At 35.7% G+C, this 19,008-nt stretch overlaps 1 protein-coding gene across 8 annotated transcripts in view; it reads left to right on the plus strand.

The window, feature by feature from the left end:
* Positions 1 to 19,008, plus strand: part of MIPOL1 (mirror-image polydactyly 1) — a 182,934-nt gene that overhangs the window by 40,506 nt on the left and 123,420 nt on the right. For all 8 annotated transcript variants that reach the window (XM_050975880.1, XM_050975875.1, XM_050975878.1 and 5 more), the window contains 3 exons: positions 6,949 to 7,135; positions 9,465 to 9,600; positions 10,539 to 10,644. In XM_050975880.1, the coding sequence (XP_050831837.1) occupies positions 6,949 to 7,135; positions 9,465 to 9,600; positions 10,539 to 10,644 (429 nt within the window). The remainder of the gene's footprint in view (positions 1 to 6,948; positions 7,136 to 9,464; positions 9,601 to 10,538; positions 10,645 to 19,008) is intronic.

The following is a 19,008-nucleotide window of genomic DNA, read 5'->3' on the forward strand; positions in this document are numbered from 1 at the left end:
CTCAGATACAAATCCAGGACCTTTATGAATAAGAGGTACTTAAATATAACTTGATGGTTCCTATCCTTTTGAGCTGACTCGTGATGCTCTCTGCAGAGCCCATGGTCATGTATTGTTGGGGCACTGAATGTACAATGCATCTATGTTGTTATTTCCTCTTTGCTACAGCCAAGGGTTTGGCAGGTAATACATGGTACTTTGGCTGGGCAGAGCACAGAGAAATAAAAGGAATTAGCTTTGTATTACAAATCTACTCTGAGCTCAGTCTTTGCTTGCTATCAGGTTCCTATGACTGCCATTCTTCCATGCTACAGAAGTGATTTAGTGAGATAAATAATAATCTGATTACTGAATAATCTTGAATACTGAATAACTTTAAGCTTGCTCAGTTTTCTTTAAACATCAGGAAAAGTGTGTCATGAAGGGACAGCCATTTGCTCTTAGTTGCAGACTACTTGGTCTCAGTATACTGCACTGCACTGAAGAGGCCTAAATAATTGCTAACATAAGTAAATCTGTAGTAAGTCCAAAGACAAAACTTTTTCATGTTGTCTGTTTTGGAGAAAGCATGTATTATGGACCTTTTATTACTGACCTTTTGTAATTGTTTTCCTGAAACAGGAATTACTTTCTTGAAAATTAGGTACAGCACCTTTTCTTAGGATTAACTCTGAAAAATTTTTTGTACGTCATGGGAAAGATAAACCAATAAGGAAATGAGTCAAAAGTAATGAGCACCTTTGACATACGCATGTAAATCATGTACATTGCATCTGTGTTAGTTCAAATATGAATAAAAAAGGAAAATACAGGCATTCTGAAAATGCATAAGACCTAAACCAGCTCTCATCATTAATGCCAGACAATAGGATCAGATTTTTTCCACCAGACTCATTTTCTTTCTTTGCATATTTATGCCTACAAAAGCCTTGAATTTCAGTTCCTACTCATTTTCGGGATTTATGCCTTTTAATCATTCAGTAAAGGGCAAATTGTTGAACAGTCTAAGTCTTTCACAGTCATTCTGTTTGGTAGAAGTTCCAGTAGTTAAATAGCTTAGTGAATGAATGTTTGTCTTTTGACAAAATGGTTGACTCATCATTTTCAGCTCAAGAAGGACTGTTCAGCCACAGTACTAATTTCTTTTGCATAGCTTGAAAATTTAGTGGCCATCAGGCTACATTTTTAGTCTTATTACTGTAGAAAAAAACATTAGATAATTTGAAAGCCAATAATAAAGAATAGCAGTTAGTCAAGTGGGAATGAAGATGTTCTAAAGTAATGCTTTTACATGCATAGTTATTGCAGCAAGTATTGTAGATGTGTGATTTGGGCAAGATCAAGTTCTTTTAAACCTTAGGAAGTGTGTCCTATTATTCCAGTGGAAAGAGGTTAGTTTTGGGTCAGGGTGGCTCTTTGCATATATAGTTTTGTTGGATAGTGAATATTCCCTCTTGTTTGAAATTCAAAATGTTTTATATTATACAAACAAAAAAACCTCACAGACACTGAAGTTGTGTTTTTGTTTAGAATGAGAAGAAAAAAAATGTGATTGCAGCCCAGACAGCCATCAGCCTCCTGGACTGCATCAAAAGAAGTTTGGCCAGCAAGCTGAGGAAAATTATTACACCTTTCCACTCTGCCCCTGTGAGACCCCAAATGAATTACTGCATCCAGTCTGGGAACCCCAGCACAGAAGTGTGGGCCTTTTGCAGCAAATCCAGACTTGGCCAGGAAGATGATCAGAAGGCTGGAGAACAAGTCCTGTGAGGACAGACAGGCTGAGAGAGCTGGGGTTTTTCAGCCTTGAGAAGAGAGGAGTCTGGGAAGACCTCACTGGGACTTTCCAGTGTTTGAAGGGGTCTTATAAAAAAAGAGAGAAAGCAACTTTTGACACAGGTAGATAGTGACAGGACAAGGGGGAACAGTGTCAAATTAAAAGAGGAGAGATTTAGGTAAGATATTTGGAGACATTCTTTACCCACACAGTGGTGAGGCACTGAGACAGGTTGTCCAGAGAATTTATGAATGCCCTGTCCTAGGAAGTTTTCAAGACCAGGCTGCATGGGGCCCTGGGCAACATGATCTCATGGATGGCCTCCCTGCTTATGGCAGTGAAATTGCAACTAGATGATCTTTGGGGTCTCTTCCAACCCAGAACATTCTATGATTCTGTTATTAACAGGAGGAATTCTGGAGGCTTTTATGAGTTGAGATTGACTACGTCAAATACAGCACAATGTTTTATTCTACATTTTTTCAAATGTTCTTAATCTGACAGTGTCACAGTGTCAATAGCTACTGAATTTGCAGTCATCTTTGCTCCTGCTCCCAGGGTGTATATGGCTCACTCTCTTCCTTTCTGCTTTTGCTTTTTCCTATTATGGCTCTTACTCCCATCCTGCTAGGGGTTTGTTCACTCATGCAGTCTTTTGCAGACAGATGAGAACATACTATGTATGTGCCACAGACCAGCTTAAAACAAATACTAGTGAGCTATAGGTAGCAAGTTGTAAGTACTATTACACTTGAAGCTGATTTGGTGCACCTGGAGCTTCTAGTGTCCCCATACTTATCTGCAACCAGATCTGTAGCCTGTGTGCATGTTCCATTGGGTTTTGTTTGTTTTCCCTTACTCTTATTCTGTGGAGATTCCCTGCAAACCCCTGAGGTGATAAGTGCATTTTAGTAGGGTGCTGAAAGAATATAAATGGGAGAAGGGGGAGTCCACCCAGCTTCTGCTGGGTGATGGAACTGCTGAATGTGCTGAGTGGTATAACAAGAGATGCTATTGCCTCTTCAATCTTCCAGTAGAATCTGCACCTTCTGTGCATTTATCACTGTGGGATTCTTTAATGCTGTGCTTTCCCTGATCTCAGTGCTTATCCTCCACTTCTCAGAAGAAGCTGTGAGGAATAGTGGGTGCCTGCACAGTATGATACGTTTAATGTTTTTACTTGACTTTTTAACCACTCCCAGCTTAACAACATTGAATTCTGTTCTGCCCTTACTGTTTCAAGCCATGACAGCATTATCTTCCCCTTACGTCCCTCACAATCAATTCCCAGATTTAATTCTAGTGTCTTCATATTCCTTCTTCTTAACATTTGCTTTTCTTTCCCGCAATGTGAACAAGCTATTCATTCAAGATAAATACATACAGAAGATCAGCTGTTCAGCTTCTCCCTATAGTGAAATATTAATCTGGGCTACTGAACTTGCACCATTTTATATGGAAAAAATTTTGTTTAGCATACTCAAGAACCAGAATCAGCAGTGGTGGTACCACTTAATGAAATCTACATAATTTTTTCCAAAGCTTGCAAGGCTGTTTTACCCTTTCTCTGACGTTCCCTGTGCAGCCTGATTATTGCAAATGCTACTTACTCCCCAGTGTGTGTCTGCAGCATTGGTAATTAGTGCACAATACGATTTGCAGGAGGCATGAGGAAAAAAAGCACTGAAGTGCATTGATTAAAATTGCCACATAGTTTAGCAACAAGACAAGCTACCATGTACCAAAGCCTAAATTATTTGACGTGGGGGTCATGGGCTATATGAAGAATAAAGTGGGTTTAAAAATAAAATTAATCCTATGTCCATTGATCTGACAGTGTTCAAAATGTCTTCCCCAAAGCATTCTACTGACAAATTTTGCATGCTGATTAAAAAAAAAAAAAAATACAGCTTTATTAAATGAGTAAAAACCTCTCACCTTTATGCCCTTGGGCAGAGTGCTTTCAGTTTTGGGTGGAAGAGGCTGCCATCATCTTCTCTCTAACAAAGCCAGTGGAAAAAAAACAGATCCTCTGTGTTTCACCTAATATTTCCGAGAATGCCTCTTACAGCCTTCCGGTGATTCTACTTAGTCTTATCCCATGTGTTTGAGGGAATTGGATCTGGATGAAAAGGTGTCCTGCAAATATATGTTGTCTAAAGAAGCAGCATTAGCATTAATAAATGCCAACACAGTTCTAGTAATAGTCTAAGTTCTCTTTTTTTCTTTAACTGCAATAATTTACAGTTAAAATCTAGGTATCCAAGGATTTAGCAGAAGTGCAACTGCTAATGCAGATATTTACCTCATCATGCAGTCATATTCATTTCTGGTTTTAAAAATAAAAATCTGCCTGCTGAACTGACCTGTCATCTAGAGACCTTTGCTTCTTGTTTACAGCTCCTATTCAGAATGTTATAGAAAGCCTGCTGATGCTCATCTGACCCTCTTACTCCCTGCTGCTCTTCCCTGTAGGCATTAGTGATACTGTTGGGGTGGCCTGGGAAGTGTTGCATGTGACTGTATGGCTCCAGGCACGATGATCAAGGGTGTGGGAACCCAGGTGGTGTTTGCCTTGATCCTTCTCCTAAGAGGGAGGGGCATGGAGGAGGGCTAGTGAAGTAGATGAGGCCTTCTTCAGAGAATTGAAAGAACTCTCATGTTCAAAGGTCTAGGTTCTCATGGGGTACTACAGTGATGATAATGATCTGCTGGAAGCACAACAGAGGGCTCAGGTGATCTGGAAGTTGCTGAGGACAACTTCCTGTTGCAAATGATTGTGGTGCCAGCAAGGTGATGTCCAGTGGTCTCTGCCAACTTCAGTGACTCTTCTGTGGTCTCTTCTTAAGTCCTGGAATGAAAGGAGCAAATTAACAAAACAGGAACTGCGAAAAGAATAAAAACTTGCTCTCATGCTAAGGGAAGAGAAGCAGCCCGAAACATCACCTAAACTTCTTAGCTCTCTGAAGTGAGATTTTTCTTCTCCAACTTTCATAGGGCCAAAGTAGAGTATGATGGTGCTAAACAAGGAACAAAGCTTCCTGGCAATACTGTCACTGGTTATTTCAACAGATATACAATGTGCTTGAAATCTTCCATGGAATGTGACACACTTCGCTTGAAGCACTTCACATATATGTATGGCTTATAGAATAAGTGGATGCCCTAGAGAGGAGGAGGAGGAAAAGTTGTCATGGCAAGTGAAGCATTGCACCTCCCCTCAGCATAATTTGCAACTACACTTATACAGACACTGCATCTGAGAAGCAAACAGGATATTTCACAGGAAGTTCTTTATAAAATAAATAAAATGGGAAACACAACTCCCTGTAAAATGCTTTGCAAGTATGGAAATTCAGACTAGGTTAGTTTTCAGACAGTACTTACTTGAAAGGATTCAAAGTTTTGCCCTTACGTATTGTCACTCTCAAATTGAGTCAGGTTCTTGGAGTATATTTGGTGATTTTTTTTTTTTAAACATAAGGAACATACTTTCTTTAGAGATCCTTGCTCCTTACTATAAGGAGGAGTAAGAGATCAAATCCAGGGTTTTTTCCCAGCTTTTTAGATGTAGCAGCACTTCAGAGGAAATCTGCTCAAAAACCTGCAGGATTTCAAGCCAGTGGAAACAGCATACACTTATTCTAAGAATCCAGGTGGTTGTGACCTTGTGTTCTTTCTGCACTAGCTGTGAAATGTTGAGGAACATATTTCAGTCAAAGTACTGAAAGTAGTATAGTACCTATTGAAAAATATTTTATGGTAATGGTCCCCACATGCTAAAGGAACAGAGATGCTGTTACTCTATTGGTTGTTGTTTTTCTAGTGTAAAGATCTGTGGTTACAGTTTACAGAAATGGTCAGCACAAAATTCAAATAATTTTGTGCTGAAGTGGATGCAGAGAATACAGATGATCAGTGGGTCCCATAACTTTTTCCTGGAGTTGGTAACAAACATAGCTTCATATTAGAAGTTAAACTGACTCCAGCCAATTCCCAAGTCATCTCTTGGGGCCCTTGGGCTGTTGCCTGAGATCTTGTGTCTTTCCTTGTTTAAGGAAAGAGGAATCTGTTGCAATACACTTGATAAACAGTTTTCAGTATTTTTTACTTGGAAACTGTGCTTATGACTGTGTTTACCTGCACGATGGCAACATGATAGTGATTGATTTTGGTCTATTTCTACTTTATTTCAACTGCATAGACAGTTTCTTATTATTTTTGAGGAGGATGTTATAAGGTGGATCAAATAATATATGCCCTATATTTTATCCAAAACGTTTGGAAACACTAACTTTATTAAATAAGCAAAAGCTCCAGTGTTTGTTCTCTACTAATCTAAATGAAAGAATGAAAAATATATGCACCTTTTTTCCATTTCCAGTGGTTTTAGGCTGCTTCCTTCTCATTTTTTAATATAATTCTATAATTAAAAGGTACTTGTTCTTACTTTATGAAAGAGCATTCGTGGTATGTGGATCTTTCTTTCATTTAAATGCCTTGATATCAGAAATATGTCCTAAAAATATCTAGTAGCCAAGCTAAGAGAACTAGCTATCACACTCAACATTTTAATCAGATAATTTTTCCCTTTGGCACAATTTCTGCTTTGCATTCTTCAAGTTCTTTAGTTGTATGAGCCTGTACCTTACACTCTCCAGGAGTGAATAATGGTGCTTTAAATTTATGGTTACTAATTACAGCTCGATGATACTTCTTTTGTAGCCAAAATGGATTTGAAAGAAACCTCACTATAAGTAAGACTCTAGTTATAACCTAAAAATTTCCCTCTCTATAGCAGAAATTCATCATATCTCACTATAGAAGAGCTGAATTTTGTAAGAGATAGGCAAATAATTTTCTACAGCCCCCATTATTTTAAGAAGTCATTTAAGGGGGAGGAGGTATTAGGAAATGATGATGAATTTTTCATGTTTCCATGAAAAAAATCCAGTAAATGGGTTGTAATTCCTACCTACATCCATCCATGCTGTAGGGAACAGGTCTCATTCCTTAGTGAATGGACAAAGAAGTTGTGAACATGGTACTAAATCACTTGTTCCTTTCTATTACGGTATTATATTCTTATAACAAGCCATTTTCAAATGAAAAATCTCAATTTTGCTTCATTCTTCAAATGAGAAAATGTGTTTGCTTCTCTTCCCAATTAGAAACACACATCTTGGATCAGAAAAAAGAAGACTTTTGTGCTGAACTTCAGTTTTATAGGAATTCTCAGAAACGCTCAGAATTTTTTATCCAGGCAGAAACCAAAGCCCCGAAACTTTCAGATTTGCGAGCAGATAGTCAAAGAGGAGGAATCCTAACTGACTGTAATTCTGATTCTGAAGAATCAAGGTAAACCCAAGAAATATCCCTCTATACAGTTTTTCTAGATTCAAATTATTGACAATATGCACTTTTTTTTTTTTTAGTAAATATAGGGAAATTTGCTTCCCATATGACAATCAGTAAGTCAGTTTTTACTTGGATTCACCTTATCTGCCCTTTTCCAATGCTATATCCTTGTGGAATATAGCATTTCACCTCTGCATTGTTTAGCACTCATAGAACATATGATCATTGCAATGGTTTACATCACACATTGTGGGTATTTCAATGATTGTGATTTCTACAGAGAATCTTGAAAATGCATGTCGAACAGAATAAAAAAAATCTTGAAAACCTAGTAGTATCTGTGGCTTTATGCAACAAGCACCTGAAATGTGATGAGTGAGTAGGAAGCAGGAATAAAGCAGATGAAGTCCAGATGAAGCTGGAAGAGTGAAGATGAGAAGCTGTAATACCTTGTAGCAGTCTGTGATAGGAATCTGAGGACTGGGTAATGTGACTGAAAGGTTTAATACAAACTCTGAAGATTTTATTGTGTCATTAATTTTGGTCATTTTTGTCACTAGTGTTTTTACTGAGCGGGTGGCCCTTTATAGCAGTCTTAACAAATATATGCACTCATTCTATATGTGACACAATGTACAAAAGTATAATTAGCTGGCTAGTTCTACCTTTGACTAGCCAACTGGTTAGGGAACATGCTATCAGTTTTGAGTGACTTAGGCAGTCTGAATACCAATTTTCAACTGAGTGTCAGAGTTGTTTTTGAAAAGGGGATCAAGGCTGCAGAGCCCTATTACACACTTTTGAAAAATACACTGATTCCCCACCTGTCCAGCAGATTCTACACCCAGTTTTGCTATCTTCATTATGATCTAATGATGGGCCAAACCCAATTCTAATTTGGGCCAAACCCAATTCTTACACTTTTTCATTTTCTTTCTTGACTTTTTGCATTAGTGGCTGAGATTTGCTGTAAGGGCAATGCATCATGCACTAAATGCCAAATATAATCCAGAGTGCTTCGGTGCAGCCCAGCACAGAGTCACCCAAAAATTGTTCATTTTACCTTTCACCAGTGCCACTCCCACTGAGATTCCCACTGGAACACTGAGATTAACCTCCCACAGCAGTCATCATGTTGAACCATCTCAGCTCCATGTATGTTATATGTAGGATCTTAAAGCTATATGCCAAAACCTACCTTTGCCCAAATATATTTTAATTAGAATGTATGTTAACATTTCTTGATATAGAAAAACTCAGGAAATGTTAAGTCAGTGTTGAATGTGTTTTAGATGGTGGTCCTGGTACTGTCAATGTGATTTGTCATTTTTAGTTTTAAGGAGAAGGGAGGAGAAAATAAATACAGAGGAAGCAGGTGAAAAAAGGGTGGCTGAGTACTGACAACTAAGATAATGCCTAAGATAATGACTCTTTGGAGCAATAGATAGCTTTCTTTATCTTTCTAGGATGTGAATTGCACATAAAGTAATGTCTACAGTGGAAGCAGGAGTTCAGAGGGTATAGCTTTTTTGTGGCTACTTCTTATTGGTTATTAGCTGTGAAGTGTATAACCAGAAAATGCTTAAAGAAAGCAAATGTTAAATATATTTGCTAGTTCCTTTCTAATCATTCATTTACTGATTTTGCTGCCATGTTACAAATGAGATCTGGGTGATCTGTGAGTATCAATGGATACACCAGAAGTTTTATGAGAGTCTTACTTTGAGAGAATTTTTCTAGCCATTGAATCTTGTCTTATTTTAAGTTGTCTATGCTAGTAAGTTATTTTAAAACTCTATGTGGCATACAGTATGGAATTCCTGATGTCATTTATAATATTTAGAATCATACCATCATTTTACAGATTTCTTCATGATAAATTCCTAGATTTTTTTTTAATGGATATTCTCTTATCACTTCCTGTGGAATCATCCTACAAAAAATTTGGTTTGCTTAGACCTGAGCATCACTTTGATCCCCAAATGTTTTATTGCTTTTTTCTCTGTGTTAAGCAATGTTTTTTAGTATTTGCTTTCCTTAAGCATTTGCTGTTTATAGGCTTCATAGCCCATTTATATGCATCTGGTTTTTGCCTTAGTACTGTAGGATATTTATTTACTATTCCAGATTTGCAGATTCTTTTCAAAATTATAGCTTTAAGAACTGGTAGAAGGGCATCCAATTTTCTGACTATTTAATACATTTGCAGTGGTTAACAAGTTTGTTAACAAGTTTTGATAATTTATTTCTGTGCATTTTCAGAGGGAGGGAATAACAACTGTTTTTTAAATAATTTTTCTTTTTTTTTTTTTCCCCTTCAAAAATGCAGCAGTGTAATAAGAAAGGATAGCAGGACGCTCCCTGAGTTTATGTCCTCATGGCATGATGCTGAAGATTTAAGTGGAAGAACAGAAACTGCATTCCTTTTAAAAGAATTGGACACTCTGAGGGCCAAAAATAAAAAGGTACAATTAAGATATTCAAGATACCAATATTTGCCTTTTTATAATTGCTTTGCAAAACATACACTTTAAACTGTGCCTAATTTAGTTTTGTTATTTATTTTAGTGCACCAATCATTTGCTTCCTGTAATTTTGGATTTTTAGTATTTGCTTGACAACTATTTCTCTGGAAGTAAAAAAAAACCCCTCCGACCTATTCTCTGACTTTTTTGATCAATGACATAGACTCTTGCACCCTGGATGAAAACCAATGAACACCAAAGACTAGACCAGGATTTCATGGGTAGAATCCAGTTAATGTGCCCTGATAACTCAGCTTTATTGAAGGAGAGAAAATTTCATCTTCCTTGGACACTGCATTGCTTCTAGTGTTAGCTGTGGTTGCACATGCCTAAACAGTCCAACTGTCTCTAGTCTTTCCATGAGGTGTCATTGAATATTCAAGCTCAGATATCTGTCCAAGAACAGATTTAGTGAATACGCTTTAAAAGAAAGGCCTTGATATGTGAAAGAATACCAATCTTCCATCTGATGAAGAACATGAAAAGATATGCATTTACACCAGTCTTTTCAGACTTTGAAATCTGTATCTTGGTAGGAAACAGGCTATTAATGCAACCACCTACATTATATTTCTTGTAATTCTGAACTTCTCAGCAAGAAGGACTACAGCTGGTGATACCTGGGGAAGAGAATCACAAATAAAACTGGCATGTGCATTGCTACTTGTCTCACAGAGCAAGATAGCCCAGATATTAAAAAATATATTCTTAACATTTGTTCTTTAAACAAATAAATATAATAAAATGAACTCCTGGTTTAATGCTTAGTGTTTGTATTTTGGGGGTGAGAAGCTGTTGTTTGCAATTTTATTGTGGTTGAATTACTTGTTGACAGTTTCAGCCAGATAAGAATCTTACTGTCCATTTGCTCAATTCAGCTTCAAGATAAGCTGGCTGAAAAGGACAAGGAGCTGAAGACAATGAAACTGGACTTAGAATTGCAAGACAGAGCTACAGAAGCTAAGATTGCAGAAAGGATTGCAGGTACAGTAGGCAAGCATTTAACAGATGGCTGTATGGCTCATACAGTACCCGTGGTTGCTATATGACGTGGCCTAGTGAATGTTAGCTTTATTTGCTAAAGGAGGGAAGATTTGACTTTTTTTTTATGTGTGGCTGTTTAGAGTTGCTTAGAAAATAGATGGCTTTAACATCCTGGTACTGGTATTAGTAGGAGCTTTACCTGTATTCATACTGATTTGGGCATTAAATGCATTGTTAACACCATGTCAATCCAATCACAAAAAGGTTGTTTGTTTTGTTGGAAGGTCCTGAACAAACAAGGGGAAATAATGATTACCAGTGCCTCTACCTTTCAACCAGCAGTTCAAATACCACTTATTGTTTTAGCTGGTTCAGAGCAATACTACCCCCTCCCCGTGTTTGGAGATAGTCTCACATTCACCTCAACCAGGCACCTGTGCTGTTCTTGAAAAATCTGCTCTTTTGGTAGTTTAAATGAATTTTTGTCAGATGATGCCATATATCCAGTGAATGAAGTTTATATGAATTCTCAGAAGCTAAGGCTTTTAAGTTTATATCTGAAAGTGAACATGTGCTTGTATTTGTTGTGAATTGTTCTTTGGATAGTCCTACAAGCATGGAGACAGTTTGTATTCTATGCTTGTGGAAGCTGCTAATGTAATGGAGCTGGGAATTCTTATTATTGAAAAGTGACTGTGTATACAGTGTACCCAGTAAATGAAAAATAATCTCAGGTTTTCATGAAGATGTATAAAAAAACATTAATGGGAATGCTTTTACAAATTCATTGTATCATTTGTTCAGAAAGAAAGTGTTAGCTTGGTAAAATTGTTTCCTCATAGATCACACACACTTCATAGAGTATTAATAGTACTAATAGCTGTCCCCAATATATTTGTGCTAAAGGGAGGAGTAACTGTCTTCAGGTAAATGGAGCAGATAATAAACTCTCTAGCTGAAAAACAGATGGCTGGCATTCCACTTAATAACAAACTCCTGAGAATATGGTATAGTGTGAATATCATAGATGGAAAAGAGAGTTCCCAGATTTTCTGTGGTGGGGGAAGGGAAAGTCAAATCTAATCAACATCTTAGGAAAAAAATTGAAAACAGGCATAATTTTAATTCTTATTTAATTTCACATAACTGCTTGCTTTATTTTCACACAGAAGAGCAATCTGCACTATGTGTCATTGTTATATCCACCAACAAAAGCTAACGCAGAGTGTTTGGCTTGAATATGAAGTTTTGTGTTTGTTCCTGGATATTTGCCCAGTGTTTTTACCTCTGTACAAGGTTCTCTTTGGTAAAGGTGTTCATTGCTCATTAAAACCTGGAAAGAAAGGTGTGTCAAAAACACAGACAGTTTCGTTTTTATGGATATGGTTGAAATACTTGTAAGGAAATTGTTATTTTCCTACACTACTGCTTAAATTTTCTATTGATGTCCTAAGCATATTTTTCTCTTCAAAACAGAGTGGTATGAATATGGATATAATAATTTAACATGCTTGTTTTGTTTTTAAAGGAAGAATAAACCAAAATTTAAAGACAGCTACATAGTGTAATAACAATGACCTTTAAAAATAACCTTTTTTTTTCTCCTTTTATGAGTACAGGAAGTATAAAATCCTTTAAATGCTAAAGAGAGAGGGCAAGAGGCTCCTTACTACTTAAACTGTTTGCCAAAAGGAAGCATCGTTAATACTTCACAGTTTTTTTGCTTCCTGTCTTACAGTTCTAAGAATGTAACCAAATTTGGATAAATGGTTTAAAATCTGGAATTATGTGAACCAGACTGGATTTGTGGAAGCCTGTGTGTGTCTCTCTCATAAAAGCCTTGGGGAGAGTTCTAATGGACAAGCAGAGCCTAATAAAGAACAGACGGTGTGTTCAAGGAAAAACTTATCCCCCTGCATTAAGTTCTTTGAGGAAGGGAGAACACATGCTGCTGCAATTTCAGGTTACTAGTTAATGTTTAATTACTGCAGTGTGTAGCACATGGTATAGTGAAGCTTGTAAATATGGCTGTTTGCATTTTTATTATTACTTAGTACTGACTTTATGATAAGTAAGTGACTCCACGAAATTATATTGTAAAGAACATAAGAAAGGTACACCATCAAAGTGTTATCTACTTTGAGGAATATTAGAATTCTGTTTTAAAAGGTAACCTTCTAATTGATAGGTTTTACCTAAACAAGCTTCATGGAAAGAATTGAAAAGTGAAGACAAAGGGCATTTTGAAATGAAGCTACAACAGTCTACAGAAACATATAATACAAAGGTTGTCATTTTGTGATTTTTAAATTGTTCAAAGAAAAAGTAATGAAAAAACCAGTAAATTTGTGCAATGCTTCATGAGAAAAGAAGAAAAAGTAGAATTAAATCAGAAGATATACATGATGGAAGAAAAGTATTATACTGTGTGAAGTAAATAACTTATTTTCAGAATGTTTTTATTTTTAAATTTTGTTAGCTAGCCTTGAAAACATATTTTAAAACTTCCTTGGATCCCTATCTCTATGTCAGCTAGTTATGGCTAAAGAAAATTAGAGAATTTAAAGTTTTTATTTCAGACTTTTAGGCATTAAAGACTATTGTTTCTGGTGGACATAGTTCCCACAGGTTCCTGCAGTTTATTCATTATTCTTCTGTTAGATTTTGTGTCATTCTGACCCAATGTCAGAAGGTACTGTTAGTTTCACTCCCTGTCATGAAGAAGAACAGAGGTGGAGGCAACATCAGGAAAAGCCAGAGAAACACACATCATAAAAGAACAGACACCAGCATAGTGCAAGCAAAAAAGGGAACACCACGAAGGAAGTGGGTATGAAAAACAGCCAGATCTGAAATTTGGGTGTGCAGAACTTTCACATGTTGAACAGAAAAGGGAATGGGTGTCACCTGTGGGAATGGAAAGGGAAGGAGCATACACCTTCTGAGGACAGACTGGAAGATCAAGATGAAGGCATTGCAGAGGAGTAAGTCTTCAAAACAACTAGCTGAGAGAACAGATCTCACTTTGCATGGATGTAGTTAGTGACTTCATTTTTTCCTAATGGAAGAATTAAGCAGGGGATATATGTATGAACTTCTAGAGGAAGGAGCTGGTTGAGTGTAAGGGAGAGTTGTAGAGCATAGTGGTAATAGACTGGAAAAGATATCAAAGCCCTATTCTCAGAGTGCCATTACTGCAGCAAGATACACCATAATTGGCATCAGAACCAGAGCACCTGGAATATTTTTGTTACTGTCAGAGTATATATTGAGACTAAGAATAATTCTGAACAAAAATATAATAAAAATATTTATCCTTAAATCTTTCTGTAGCAACAGCTATTCCATGAGTTGGGGTTTTTTTATGCCAGTATCTTAATAATAATGTTACCAAAATTTAATACTTTCTTAAATCAACACCAGCTCAGCAGGATTGAGTCCAGTCCTGTTAGGGGTTTCACACCATTTTTACTGCCTGAAAACTGTATTAGCATTCTGTAGATGCTCTCTGAAAGACCAAGCTAATGATATGAAATACAGTGTGGAAAAAGAGGAAAGCAGTACTTCTAACATGGTGGTATATATCATACAGCTTTCAGTCTCTTGGAAACTAGGGCAATATACCTACAATGAAGTCCCTATTTTGGGTCAGTTTTTATGAAAGTGTTGTGAATATGCATTTGTGGTATTTTAGAATTCTTGAATATGGTGTGGAAATATTCATGAACATTATTTGAAGCTTTCTAAATTAACTTGAAAAATAATTACTGAATATGCATATGCAATAGATTTAATAGCAAAAGTAAAAACAAATATCCAAGTGGCTGTTAGCTTAGAGTTAATTTGATTTAATATCCATAAAGTGAGAGGAAATAAGTAATCTTGCCAGTAATAAACTTTGGGTGGCAATAACTTCCAGCACAGAAGAAAAGTATTTTCCATTTCTTCAAAGCTCACTTTAGAGTCCCTTTTTAGATGTTATTTTTCTTTCCTGCATGTCATCCATTAAAGATTAGCTGTGGAAGGTTGGAGCATGGAGAGATTATGAATGACAGAACAACTCCTGCAGAATAATAATCAGTTTTTGGTATTTAATGCTGTTTGACTTTTGCAGACACATTTCTTATTAACCTTTGGTACAAACAGAAATCCAGGTTCCTGATATCTCATGGAGAAGATGAATTCAAGATCCTCTTCCAATTAAACTGAAATAAGGCCAATATTGGGCTTTAGCCAAGAGAACTCAGTAGTTCCCAACTCTCATGTTTATAAACCTAAATATGAATGATATTTTATAGTGTGAGAAGGTAATGCATATACTTCCTTAAACCAGTTTTCTGTGCATAATTTATTTACATATTTAGTCCTTATAACTCTTAGGGGATTTGTCCTATTAAATGCTTCATTTTGGATACTATTTCCTGAATATTTTTTCAAAATATTTCCTGATAAATAACACAATTTTAAAAATAGCTGCCAGATTTGAATGCTCTGTATGGGAAGGTGGACAATTCATTCAAAGAACAGAAAAAAAACACAAGGTGGGGGCATCATGACTGGGAAATTCTTGGCTTAATTTTTAACAGCTTAATTTGAAATAATGTGATTTTACCTTCAGATTGTCAGAATTGTTGATTGTCAAAAAGTTGTATACAGCTCTTTGAAGTGCAATATATGATGAGTGGGTATAGATTAAAATGTCAATCACTAAGCTATTTATCAGTGGAACTTGTATGTAAAAAGCAAGCCAGTTTCTTCTGCATTTTTTATGACTAGTCTGTCCTTTCCACACAACAAGGGCTAGGTGAGAATTGGGTTTTATTCAGGAATAAAAATGTCTGCAAATGATCTACTTCTTGGGGCGTTACAAAACTTTCCTTTAATGTGACAAATTATGACTTGCAAACTTTAATGCAATGTTTCTATTTTTCCCCTAAAAGTAAATATTCAGGCATCAGCAATTACCCACTGCAGAAGAAAGTTTAACAGCATTATGGTTTGAATTTTGAAGTCAGCTGTGTTTAGTGTGTTAGAGGCAGAGGCTTAAGTATTGTACAGGGATTGGCTTTCACAAGAACTGCCTTGGGGTCTGTGTATAATACTCTCTCCTATTCTTTCCCACTTTATTTTTTTTTAATTGAATTGTGATCTAAGTACATAAAGAAGACCTTACACAGAGCTGCCACTAAGCAACTTTAGCCTTTTATTAAGAACACTCTTTTTATAGCGTTGGAAATGTAGGAGCAGATGAATGCTGTGCACTAAATACATACAACAAACACAAAGCAATAAAGAAGTCAGTGTGTTCTATCAGTGTTTGTTCAGATTGCTTTATCTATAAAGTCACATTTAAGTGTAAATTACTTTTAGTCTATAACTCTTGGTACAGACTGGTGAAAACTCTTAAGTGTTTTTCCTATGATCTTCTTATCACTATTTCACTTTTAGTTTTTCAGCTGTACGTCATAACTGGAAGTAAATGAATGGTAGCTTTCAAAAAAGAGCAAGGAACTTAAGTTGTCTGTTTCGTAATAGAACATGTCAACACTATTTTTAAGTTGACAGTGAGCCCTGGAGCTCCTGATAGTTTGCCATTAACCTGAATAAGAACTCTGTAAGTGCTTTAGAATTTGAACGTTTCTGGGGATTATCTGCATTTTGTAACATGTATAAGCAGAGACCAATTAATGACACATTTTAAAGGCTTTCATGGCAATGCAGGGTTTTTTGCTTAATTTGGATATGATAAGCTTGACTTATTTAGGAGTTGTGAGCTGAGTCATTAAATTTAGTAGAAGGAAATCTCAGAGGATTTTGATTTCTAATTTGAGTGCTTGACACATACATGTTGGTATTTCTGTAAGGAGAACAAGCATATATCCATATGGTTAAATAAAATTAAAAATATCTGTAAAACTTACTTATATTGAAAACCAGTTATTGTAGTGTTATATTGAAAACCAGTTATTGTAGTGTTATAGTATTTACAGTATCTTCTGAAATACAGTAGAGCTGTGTATTGTGATCTCATATTTTCTTAAGAAGACTTGGCCTGTATTCTAATTTTACTTTTCTTAATGAGTAATGGGAAGTGATTTCTGCTGCCATTAATGTTTTTAGTCCCAACATTTTCCTCTTTTGCCTCTCTTACTCAGTTTATTTTATTTACACAGATGACCTCTAGGAAATAAGCAAACAGACTTTTATCCTGGGAGTTGTGCTTTCCTTGCTTCCTCCAAAGTTCCATGTTTGGAAAATCATGAAATACTGTTTAAACTAGAATGATTTCCAGCACACCTTCTCAGCACTGCAGTTTTAAAGGTGGTTTAAAAAGTATAGGAGATAAGTTTGCCAAAAGAATCAGGTTTAACTAAGAAAATATGTACACTGCTTTGACTCAGTAAACTCATACTTGGTATGGTTCATCTTCTTCATATTTACTTTTGCCCATATTAGAAAACAATTAGCTTACTAAACAAATTTGAGTATTTGGGATAAAAAAATCTACTTTGAGTCTCCCTCATTTGACTAAGAATTACATGATATTTGATAAGCTTGTTTAAAAATGGACATATCCAAATATTATTGTAAACACCCATTGATTTGTTTTACCTGCAATATAAGTATTTTACTTAGTTGGCTTACATAGTAGCTAATAATATTTGTTAATGTAATTTAACTGCTGTGAACCTTTACTGAACAAATATTGAAATTTATACAAGTCAAAGAAAGAGAATCTCTAATGACTTTTGTAAAAGCTTCCATTTAATAGTTAAGGAGAAAAGTTTATATGACATACCAGATGCAATTAACAGTAGATTTTACATTTAATAAAAAGAAAGAAGCATATGTATTTGCTTTATTCATTCCATCATAATTTGCATTAGAGCTGTGGGTGTTTAATGAGCAAATTCCAGCTAAAATGCTATATTGATTTTCTAAGTGAACTTTGTAATAGCTATCTACCTTACAAAAGCTCTCTGTTTACAATTGTTTTCTTTTCTAAAAACTAAAAATGTTTTAGAATTGATGAGTTTAGCATAATGATTCTTTTAAACTAAAGAGCTCTTTTAGAGTATGCAGGGATTTTAGTTACAAGGAGAAAGATGTTATTAAATTATTTTTAAAAATAAATTTTATACAACTAAACTAAATGTGCTGTACTTTTATATACTACAATATTTGCAAGCATGGGAAAATAATCCTTTTTCTTAATTCGGTTCACTGGGATTTAAATATTTTAACTCTTGAATGCCATTATATATAGATGTGAATTAGTAAATTACACATTTCATTTTAGCTTAATACTAGACTACTCATACTTCATTTCTGTGTGTCATTTTCTTACTTAAAATATGAATTCTGTATGAATTTGTGTTTCTTCTTGGTCAGGCCTCAAGATGGAAAGGATAGGGGTGCTTGGTGTGCCACTAGAAGGTCTCCAAGGAAAACCCTGTAATGGTGACCAGAGCACCTGGTGAAAAAGTAGCTGGATCTGTTTTTCCTTTGGATCAGACTCCAAGTCAGTGTGGCAGTATGGAGTTAGTATTTTGCTGGATATGTCATATCTTTAATGGAATTTAGAAGCATGACTTGGTGTTACTCTCAATCAGTTTTCACCTCACATATTCAAGAAGCATAGGGATAATAATCTGGATGATTTTTACTCTTTCTAATATGAAGGAATTTCATGTCACTCTTTCATAGACTCTAACTGGACAGCTTATACATCACTTGTTTTCCTAGATATGGCACAAAATGTTTTGCTTTGCTGCTGCATTGAGACCTAAATGTGTATGCATTCCACTTATTTCAAGCATGCTGTGGTCTTTACAGTCCTGAACTTCTACTTGTGACTCATCCAGAGCTCAGTGGGAATGGGGAATGTTCAGACTACCTGTAATCATGTGACTGTCATAATATTCCCTAGAGTAGGAAAAAAGGAATTCATAAAATGTTAAATAGGAGTCAGAAATGTGTAGCCATTGGGTAACAAAAACATCAAACCTAAATTCAGCTTTGGCTGATGAAGAGATCAGATGACTTAGTCTTCTGCAGACCATTAAAATTAGCTAGATGAGGTCTTTAAGTATTTTTTAAATAAGTAATTTCTTTCAGAAGTGTCAGTATTGCTATGTTGTATTCAAATGCCATATATCTAAGTATCTTTTTTTTTTAACTTAGATTACTGTGCAAGCATGTTGCATGATTTTCTACATTTTCCCTAATCTGTTTCAGTATTAAACAATTGACTTGCAATATTCGTTTTAAGAAACAGAACCAAAATCCAGACACTTGTAATTGATATAGAATGACATAGAATTTACATTAATTTTATATAAAAAAAAAAATATATATATATAT

This window comes from Serinus canaria, chromosome 5 (assembly GCF_022539315.1).
Source record: "Serinus canaria isolate serCan28SL12 chromosome 5, serCan2020, whole genome shotgun sequence".
In the NCBI taxonomy this organism is placed as follows: Eukaryota; Metazoa; Chordata; class Aves; order Passeriformes; family Fringillidae; genus Serinus; species Serinus canaria.